Genomic DNA, 10,732 nt, shown 5'->3' with positions numbered 1-10,732 from the left:
GCAGCACCAGTTTTGCCTGAAATAAACTAGGTTGTTAGAGGATTACAAAGCTCAACCTCCCAGTGTTGAACTGACTCAGGATGGCCATAACTCTTTACAGCACATATGGAATCATCATACCCTTTTGACAGAAGGATATGATACAAACATAACTGCCAGACTTTAGTACAATTGGCTGGCTATGAAGGGCGCTGATCCACTAGATACATCCTACTTGAGTGTGTCTTTTCCCAAGTTTGTAGCAAAAATATATTTTTGTGAGTCACCGGTGTATTATATTAGCTTCATGATGGCTTATCTTCAGTGAGTCAGTGGTGATAAAGAAACTGAGTTAATATTTACCTATTGTATTTACTAAAATCACATACCCTTTAATGGCAAATGATCCATGAAATGGGCTGTAAAGGGGCCAAGAGGAGTTCTTTTTGCTAATACAGCTGCAGAAGAGGGAAGGCCTCTTATCCTGCAGGGTCCAATAAAGGAAAGAGTTATTAATTCCACTTTGTCACTGTGGGGGGAATAGTTATAACTTCTGTACCAATAGCAGTGATTCAGTGGTAAGTGATCAACACAGCCGGTAAACTCCCTGTCAGTCTGCATTTCTTTCTGAAAAGCTTCCATGTATTTCTCCTGAAAACCTCAGCGTTTCCACACTTAAATATAAAAACTTCATTTGAATGCAAATATCCTTCCCCTGTCAGTAGCCCTGAAATCGTTGCAGAGGATTGAAGCAACCAGTGATTTCTAAGGAGTGTAGCCCACAGTATCTGTGGAGAAGCCAGGAGCAGCAGCTCTGGTTAGTCATTGACAGAAACTCTGCTCCCCAAGAAATGGCAAAGGAATGGCATAAATGACAGAGCAGACAAGCAGAGGTAAGAAAATGGCTAGGTACAGAGCAAGAGGACTGGGTTTCCCATTTCTCTGCGTTGAGTTTTGCTCTTGCTTTTCTCAGGGTAGGATCCCAAATGACTAATACTACTTTCTCTGCTGAATAGAGCATAAGTGAATGTTTGTTCAATGAATCATTTGTTTTATTCTGCCTTTTCCTTGAAAACTTTTAATATGTGCTGTTCATGTTAATATGTTCTTCCCAGGCCTAAGTGCTAAGTGGGGCTTACAGGGGGAAGTCATGCCTTAGCTCATTCCTCCTGCCCATCCTCGCATTACCTTGAATTACCCCACAGGTAGAACACAAAGGGCTGGAAGTTGCAGAGGTCAACCTCACTATGTCTTTGTCAACAAAGGACTACTCCAACCTGAAGGGTATCTTTGGCAAGCAGTTATTACATGGCTCCTGCTGCTTTTGTGCAGCTCAGTGGGAATAAAGGGGTTTTTTTTCCACAGTTGGGAATCATATTCCTAGAGTCATTTTCTTCCTTCTACTCTCATACCAAAATAAATGAAATAGATACTTTGATTTCTTGTGTGGGAATTGGAAATGAAGAGGACAGTGACTGAAAACACATGGACTTTGTCTCAGCAGAGTTCTGCATTTGGATTTTGACAATAGCATTGATTTTGGAAAACTAATGTATTTCAGCTATCCACCTTTACCCTCAACTATGCTCTCTTAGTCTGTATCTGCAGTCTACTGATTTATATGCTTTTTCTCCTGGGCTTCACAGCCCTTCCCCACACCTGCCATTAGCACTGTTCTGTGGCTTGAACAAGAACTCAGTATAAAAATTACCAGGAGAATCTGTTGAATTTGAGTGTTGGTATTTCACTGTATTCAATTTCAGATCATCCTCATATTTCTAGTGTCATATTCTCGTGGTTAAATTTATCTACTAGGTATTCTCCTAACTTACTTTGTACCTATTTGGACAGAGATCAGGAGGGAAGATGTGCTGTGAGTAAAAGGAAAAGTAGCAGCAATCCATGACTTCCATGAAGTCTGTTGGTTCTGTATTCCAGCCAAAATGGCAGGGCTTCAAGAGCTGCCTTCCAGTAGTGCCCTGCCTCAAGTTCGACTGACAATGGAATTAATGGGACATGGACAGCGGCAAAGGGGTAACATGAACTCATGTTTCATGTCCTGCACAATGCTTACGCACACTGGTGCAGAGTTTTCTTTAGAGCAAGGGCGGCAGCAAATCTTCATCTGGCAGATGCTGTCACCTGCAATTCTGCAAAGCACCTTGTACCTGTGTAGGACAGCAGCAGTGGGCCAGCTTTGGGACACTCCACTTTGGCAATAGCACAAAGTCTGGCAAAGCAGTGAGCAAGACCCTGTTCCCAAGGCCCTGCTTGCTGCCTGCCAACCAGATAAAAGACATTTATATTCCCCAATGGGTGCATGGGCAGGCTTGACCTGAGGCCTTGCAAGAAGGGGCAAAATTATGTCCACCGTAAACTGTATCTGCGCTCACTTAACTACTGGCAATCACTATGACTTTACTCCTTTTCCCAAAGGGGATAGAGCAGCTGGAAGTGTGGGAATGTCTGTTATCTATGTCGGATTTTCTGGGAGTAGCTGAGAGGCTTCTTCTCTTGTCAGGAGCAGTTCTCCATGGCACAAATGAGGAAAAGAAATGGAAGGTCAGTTTCTGTCAAGAGAGCAAGTAAATCTCTAGAAAGGACTCTAAAATTACTGATGTCAAAATACCCTTGTAGGATGTCCTACAAGGGGCTGTAGAGTTCATGACCAAACTCACTGAATTTGTATGGGTATGTGGTATTTTTATGTATTAAAGTACTTTGAGGGAACCAAGGGACCCTTTCATAGCAGCGTAATTTAGGTGGTGAAGGAACGAATTGTGGTCTACATTATGATGGGACTTGGGCACTGCTCCCTTATGATGTTTGGAGAATCCACCACTTCTGTGTGCATAAAGAATAAATTAAATCCTATTTGTGCAGTTGAGGTGAGAAGTTTTACACTTTTGGTTTTGTTTCTGGTCTATTGAAGCAGTAAATCTGGCCTTTTTTTTGTAAGATATTTTGGATACATTTCTTAAAGGGCAATGCCTTCCTGCCAAAAGATTTTGCTCTAAATAAACCACACATTATGCCTGACCTGATAATACTTTTTGCTTTCTTTAGAAGTCACCATTAAAGCTGGTAGAGGCAACAAACATATTTCTTGTGATGGGGGATTCTGCTCATGTGCAAGACAGAGAAAAACTCTGAAAGAGGTCAGTGATTGCTCCTAACTAATCAGATGTTATAAAAAATAAAAGCTATTGCTGCCAAAGAAGTAACAACTGTAGGAGGAGGGTGAGGGGACCTATTTCAAAGGAGGAAATTAGAAACAGACAGCTCTCTGCCCCCATAAAGAAAGAAAGAGCTGGATACCTGTCTTGTCTGAAAGAGAGGAGGTTTCTGGGTGCTAATAATGAATTACTGAAAGAAAATTTAATGAAGCTCCACCTTTCAGGGACCCTGCCATGGGTTTTGTTCTCATGCCAAACTCCTGGACTATAAAAATCTGCCTATAAGCCAAGAAAAAACACTTCCCTGAAAGGATTTTCAAGTTACGACTTCATGGCAAGATGGAAATAAAAAATGGGAGATCATTTTGGATCTTCTGTCTAATTTGGAGTTTTTGCAAGGGCAAAGAACCAGTTCAGATAGGTAAGAAAATAATATAATTCTTGCATTACTTGCTCTCATACAGCTCTCCATAGGTGAGAAATAGAGTTGATAAATGAAAATGTGTAATATATTAATGTAAGAGCTTTAGGCATGCAGGATACTGTTAAACATTGTACATTTTTATCCTGATTGTCAACCATTTAAGTATTTCTATTCTTCTTTCATTACTAGGTAGTGTGTCAACTGTTTTATGTCCTAAGTGACTAAACTTAAAGAGGAGACCCTCTGAATGCAGTTTGCACCAAAAAACAAAACAAAAAAAATGGTGACACCCTTTTCAACACATTTCACACATATTCTTCCTAAAAGAAGCATTTACCATATCACCAGCTAGGCTTGATTGACCAGTATGAAATTCTGCATTAGCAGGAATCACATTTTTGTGGTCTGCTGCACTGCTGCCTCCTGGTTTGATTTTTAATGTCTTACACTTTTCCCAACTGCTTAATACATAGCTGATGTACCAGTTATTGCTGGCTTAGTAATTCCAGCAATTTCACTTCCAGGATAGCCAAACTTTCTCACTTGCCCTCACAACTGTGTAGAAAAGTGCCAAACTTCAGTGTTGCAACCACCTATGACAGTAGCAGTCCCTTTAAAAAGCTGTTTCTGCAAGGACTTACTGGGCACTTGAGTTTGGGCTACACATTTATAACATAAGGATCTGAATTTCTCAGTTCTTCCCTGCTGATTCTTAGGCAGGAATATTTAATAAGATTTTAGATTTCACTGAGTAAATGAATAACTGTTTTTGATTTGATCTATGGTGGATGTTGCTATGTTAATAGTCCTAAACATGCTGCCTGAATAACACAAAGAAATTTTCCCATTTCATTTGTCATTCTTTCCGAAGAAATGCTGAAAGCATTTTGTAGCAGGCATGTAGAATTTAATTCAAGGTGATTCATATTTTCTTTGTGAAGCTCTGTAGGGTGAAAATTGCTTTCTGAAGTAATGTCTTATATGCACTTAGACTATATATCTATACCTTTGACAGAGGTACAGCTTAGAGGTCCAAAACATGACTTTTGGTTTAGAAGGAAAACCAACTATCTCTTAGACAACAGCTGAAGCTGGTAGCAGCCTCAAGTACTGAGATCAGCAGCTGCCACTTTGCTGTAAATTCATGCCACCTGTGATATCTCCTGGAAAGCACTCAACACAAAGTCTTGCCTAAGTTAAATGAGACGTAGACATCCAGAATGGGATTCTCCTCACTTCACTTTACATATCTACAGTGCAAATATGTCTGCAGCATGAATATAGACACAGCCTTTCTAGACAATGGAGAGATGCATGTGGTTTACAGTGTCTTCTTGCTAAGCACATATGTAAGATGAGAAAGCTGAACCACTTCTGCTTTTCACTCTTAACTTCAAAGGAGACTGGCCTAATCTGCTCACGTTGCAGGTATCTGTACTTCAAAAGTCATGGACTTCAAAAGTTCAGTGAGATGAAATTGCTTCCCAAAGGCTAGTTTCTTCCAGGAGTTATCATTTTTGCCTTTGAAAATCTGCCCCTTTAATGTTTTTCAGCAAAAAAAGGACAAGCACCTCATATGGGGTGAATTTCTAAGCTTCCCTACTATGATTTTTCTTTAGTCCAGGTCTCTACTGTCAGTAGGAGTGAATGTGTCACCTGGGGCAATTTCCACTTCCATACATTTGACCATGTAAAGTTTACTTTTCCTGGAACCTGCACATATGTCTTTGCCTCGCACTGCAATGACAGCTACCAGGACTTTAACATCCAGATCAGGCGCAGTGCCAGGAACAGCTTCCTGATCTACTTCACTGTCACCATTGATGGAGTGGTCCTGGAGGTGAAGGAGACGGGAATCACGGTGAATGGGAAGAAGTGAGTAAAGACTGATATATTTCTTTGAGCTGCATTTTTATTGCTACGCGTCAGGTGATCTGACTGGAAAGCAGTGGATGTGTATGAGATGTTCATAGCTTCTGGAACAGGGTATTGTGAAGAGTCCCCCCCACCCAGTGTTTGAGAAGGCAAGAAACATTTAAACTAAACTACACAGTCCAGGGACCAACACCAACAAGTTAAAGTAGAGAGCAATGTGTCTATTATAAAAACAGAAGATGTTTTAAAGTTTCCTTAATGTTGCTTTGATTTGAGAGGGAGGGTAGAGGAAAGTACATAAACCCTAACACTTTATATAAGTTTAGATATGTAGAAGATTGGTGGTTTTTCTTTTTTCTCAAAATATTATTTCTGTGGTACTAATCCTACTTTTTATATTGTTGTTCAGGAACAAGTGGTTCTTTTAGGGATAGTTTTCTGTTTACAGATAGATTAGTCTAGAAAGTTGCTCTGCTTTGCAGATCACAACTTGCCCAGGGATCTTCTTATAAGAAAAGGCAAACTTTTTAGAAGTCAAAATCCACACCTTTAATTCCAATTCAAAGTGAAGCACAAAGGAAACTGCAAAGAGAAGGGTAGAAATATTTCTGAAGTAAAATCATATGCAACAATAGCTGAAAGTTGGGCACAATATTAAGGGCAGTCCTCTTGAGAAGTGCGAAGTCCTGCTCCTAGCAAAGAATTATGAAGGGCCTAGGCAACATTTGACTCTGGGAAAACCCTTCACAATTTTGCTGAAGAGAAAATTGCAAGCATATGGGCTGTCTTGACAGGCTTCTAGAAACAACTGAATACAGAATAGCACCACTCTGTTGTAATCACAGCACTGAAGCCCATATGTGTTCTTCTAAATCAAAGGAGCAAGAAATCTCCTCTCTTCTAGCCATTTTCTGAACTTCTAAGATTTTAGGCTGTTGCAAACTGAATGGTAATTTTTTTGCTAAGATGGAAAAGTAGTGTAGGTCTGAGTTGCATGAGTAAATGTGTAACAGAACAGAGCTGTTTGTGAATCCCAAATATCAAGGAGGTCCAGGAAGGATGATGATAACATGCAGTGTCCTCATGTGGAGGCTCATTTTCCCAATATTGTCGTCTTGCTCTTTATAAACTTTAGGGTTAGGTCCTTGGGTTTGTCTGCTTAGTATCAGTTGAGTGGCTGATGTAGTATTGACACAAGACCAAAATGCATTGTGTTATGGATTAAGGTTGGTAAAAGGACACAGTGGACAATGTAATGCATTGTGTGGACAAAGTCTGACCTTGCAAAGAGTGTTTCCATGTCTTATTTAATCCCTTTTGACTCTAGTTTTCCTTCCTATATATCTGTAAGGATTTCATCAGTCTTTTTTTCATTGCAATCTGTTTTGTCCCCTCAAATTTCCAGGATTGCCATGCCTTTCAGCTTGAAGAGCATTCTGATTGAGGACACCTGTACTTACTTCCAAGTCACTTCCAAGCTGGGCCTGACACTCAAGTGGAACTGGGCTGACACTCTCCTAGTATGAACAGTCAGTTAGTTGTTTTCCTCCTGGTGAATCTCATCAGTAATGAAAAGCAAGGCTGGATGCAGGCACTGTGTTGATATATGAAATGATGGGAGGGAGGTATCACTCTATCCATAAGCAGATAGAGAAATACCAAACTGAGCAATAGTTTCACAGGGCAGGAACATGGGAGCACAACCCCATGGTATTTCCAGCTAATTTTATGTGACAACAGGGTTAATCCTGAATACAGCACATCTGCAGTTATTTCCTTGCTCTATGGGGCACTGGCAGCAACAGCCCTCCAGCTCTGCCTTGCTACTCTGTATTGTGCCCATCTTGTATGGGAAACTGATATGTGTGACCAGTTCAGACCTTGGCCTCTTTCATTCCAAAGTGATGCTATATGGGAATTCTCCTCTAAACATCTACCCTGGAATATCCTCTTCTGTACCAGTGCATTTACACTTTTGGGTGTGAACACTTATCCTTCCCAGTCAGGACTGAGATTAACTAAATGGAAGTTGTGTGTCATGTTTTGTCATTCAGAGAGATAGAGCAAGAGTAAAAAGGGAGTAGAGAGAAAAAATACCAGGAAGTAATCAGATTATATTGAAATTCTGATTTATTGAAGCATTTGCTTTCCCTCTTCCTGTGTACTAATCAATATCTAAAGTGTTAAAGGCAGTATTTGTACATTACTGTAGAGTGGACACAACAGCAGCAAAAGCGCTGCCTTTTTTGGGTGGACCTGAGTGGCACCAGTACTGTTCCCCCAGCATGTAGGAGTGATAAGGTGCAATAGTTTTGTCCAGCAAGGCAATAGTGTGCTAACCTGGCTGTTTATTTCCACTAAGCATGGGGAAGCAAGTAATGCTTGGCAGACCCACGCCTAGAAGTGCTATAAAATTTTCCATCACCCTATGGACTAGAAAACCCATTATACATGGCAAAAATTTAGCCAGAATGCTGCTTCTTTACAGCATCCAGCATTAAAATAGTTATCTGACCTGCCCAGAGAGGAGCAGGGGTACCCTGCAAGATGTACCAAATGTTTTTATGTCAGTTTCTCTATACTGGGAGACACTGGTGCAGGGATTAATCCAGTAATTCAACACACTTTAGTTACCTCTGTAGTGGTTAGGAATTGTTGGAGGATTCTCTTCCCATTTGAATTCAACCTGTCTGCAGATAAGTTTTATGAGAGATTTGTACCAGAAAAGGAGATTGCTAGAATCTGGGAATGGGCATTTCTGCTATTGCACTGTTCTGTTGTGAACCACTTTGCAACAAGTGCTGCTGATATGGGGAAAAGCCTTTAAACTCTGTGTTTCCTCTTTTGTAGCTGGACCTGGAAGAAACATATAAAGAGAAAATATGTGGTCTATGTGGGAACTATGATGGCAATGAGAAGAATGATTTGATTTTGGATGGTAGGTCGTAAATACAGCATATTCCACCCAGAACAGACCTCCTAATACATGACATGAAACCTGGTATTTGTTTCCTCTGAGTAGGCTTTCAGATTTTCATATACAGGAGATGTATTTTAAGAGGTTCTGAGATATTTGGGGTTTTCTGCTCTTTTCATATTTGTAAGAGTCTCCAACCTCTTTGACCAAAATTAATCATTTGGCTATCATGCAACAACATTGTCAGGTTCCCCACTGACAATAACATACTTTCAGGGAATGCACAAGTGCATTTTCTGTTCTTCTTTTTTAATCATTCTGTTTGTGATTATTTTTGCCTCTATAATGGAATGAAAGCATCAGGGAAACCACAAAGTATCTCTGAAGAAACTGTGGTGCCATCCACTGGCACCTTTAGATATTGCAAATAGCTGAGCCTCTAATCCTGCACCAGGTTGTCTGGATGGAAAGAAACCTTCATCCTGGGATATCAGCTGCAGGACTGAATCCAAAGTTGTAACAACATCCTTTATGTAATACCTGTATGACTGTTATACATGTGAACAGAAAACTCTGAAAGATCAAACACACCCCAAACAAAGAGAAGTCTTTGGAAATGATCAGAAGTAACAGAAAGTTCAAGAGTCTTACATGATTTTAAATGCCTGGGCTGACAGCAGGCCTTGATACAAGTGTGCCAGATTCCTGACTCTAGCCCAACAAAAGGTCATATCAGGCTGTCATCCTCTATAAGATATGTTTGCTAGTTAAATTTGGGTATCTCATGAAGTGCATACTGCCTTTGAGCCCAAAGAGTAAGTACGTTTTTATAGCCCATTAATTGACTTAAAGAATTGTGAGGAAGTTACTCAAATGCATCTGGGGTGTTTTGCAGGGTATAAAATGCATCCAAGACAGTTTGGGAACTTCCACAAAGTAGAGGATCCATCACAAAAGTGTACTGATGTGAGCCCAGATGACCACACTGGAAGACATCCCAGGAGGAAAGACAATAGATGCAATTCATATGTAAGTGTCTGGGACTAAGAAGTACAAACCCTCCTGACCTACAGTGTTGAAGAAACTGTTGAAACAAATCTTAATTTCAGAGCATGCACTAAAGTTAATTTTTCAGGACCCTGCACATGATTTTGAGCAAAATTATTATCTCATAGCTGAAAGAATATCCTGTTGTGGTATTAAAGAAATAGATATTGGGAAAATGCCTAATTGAATGACAGTTTCCAGTCCAAGGCAAAGGACATAGGGACAGAAAGTTAGACTGGATAATCTCCTGAGATCCCTTCCAACTGGAATTATTCTGCGACCCTGGAACTGTGTTATCAAAACTCAGGGTGCATCTTCAAAAACCTAAAAGGTGGTAAAATGTCAAGTATTGCTTTTCTTTCCCTCCTGTTTTGTTGTTGGGGTTTTTTTTGTTTTTTATTAGAAAAAAGGATGCAAGAAACTTATGTCTCGTTTTGGAAACTGCCCCAGAGTGGTTGCCTTTGATGACTACATAGAGACCTGTGCTGAGGATATGTGCCACTGTGCAGTCAATTCTTCTCACTCTGATTTGGTTCCCAGCTGCATATGCAGCACTTTAAACCAGTACTCTCGAGATTGTGTCCTGAGGAAGGGAGACCCTGGGGAATGGAGGACCAAAGAACTCTGCTGTAAGTAACTACTGCTCTGCAGATTTATTTCAGACCTTTACACAAGTATTCTGATCCCAGCAGAGCAAAGCTCTGGTAACTACCTTGAATCAATCTGTGAAAATACTTTGACACAAACATTGTTAATGGAAAAACTTCTACAAATTTAACATGATTTTGCTCCTTAAATTAGAACTATACCTCGATGTTGCCCACCTCCTTCTTACAGCTAAGTTTTCTTGAGTTCTTTTTATTTTTTAATTTTTCTCTGCACAGTTAACTCATAAAGAGCCTTATTTCAACATGGTGAAAACTAGACAGAGGTAGTTACTGAGAAGAGCAATATGTTTGTACTTATCCTGCCCTGTGTTTTCATACTCAGTAGTCCAGTTAGTGAGCAGGAAATCTCTTTAAATCCAGGGGGAAAGCTACAGGTAGTTCACCCAAATTGCTGGTGTGGATTGGGATAGCAAATTAATGCCAGAAGAACTGATGCTTCAGGCAATAATAAACTGTTATAACCACCTAAATTATTCTGGTGTTCTTTGCTTGTATTGTGACTTCCTCCAACCTTGAGCTAGTAAAGTAATGTGAAATAGCTCACCTTTCCCAGCAGCACAGTTTTGTCCAAAAGATAAAGTAAAAGTGGCCATAAAACATTCCTTTAAGAGGGTAAACAAACATAACATATCTGGATAGAAGGTTT

At 40.1% G+C, this 10,732-nt stretch overlaps 1 protein-coding gene across 2 annotated transcripts in view; it reads left to right on the top strand.

Annotated features, from left to right (window-relative positions):
- The first annotated feature begins 504 nt into the window (after positions 1 to 504).
- LOC100225865 (mucin-5B) overlaps positions 505 to 10,732 on the top strand; it is a 44,941-nt gene continuing 34,713 nt past the window's right edge. For both annotated transcript variants that reach the window (XM_072929800.1, XM_072929799.1), the window contains exons 1-8: positions 505 to 872; positions 3,046 to 3,137; positions 3,380 to 3,576; positions 5,199 to 5,454; positions 6,860 to 6,974; positions 8,305 to 8,392; positions 9,267 to 9,400; positions 9,822 to 10,047. In XM_072929800.1, the coding sequence (XP_072785901.1) occupies positions 3,495 to 3,576; positions 5,199 to 5,454; positions 6,860 to 6,974; positions 8,305 to 8,392; positions 9,267 to 9,400; positions 9,822 to 10,047 (901 nt within the window). In that variant the 5' untranslated portion in view covers positions 505 to 872; positions 3,046 to 3,137; positions 3,380 to 3,494. The remainder of the gene's footprint in view (positions 873 to 3,045; positions 3,138 to 3,379; positions 3,577 to 5,198; positions 5,455 to 6,859; positions 6,975 to 8,304; positions 8,393 to 9,266; positions 9,401 to 9,821; positions 10,048 to 10,732) is intronic.

The sequence above is a fragment of the Taeniopygia guttata genome, chromosome 5, assembly GCF_048771995.1.
Source record: "Taeniopygia guttata chromosome 5, bTaeGut7.mat, whole genome shotgun sequence".
In the NCBI taxonomy this organism is placed as follows: domain Eukaryota; kingdom Metazoa; phylum Chordata; class Aves; order Passeriformes; family Estrildidae; genus Taeniopygia; species Taeniopygia guttata.
The sequence above is the reverse complement of the archived record's forward strand: the minus strand, read 5'-3'. Positions and strand labels throughout refer to the sequence as shown.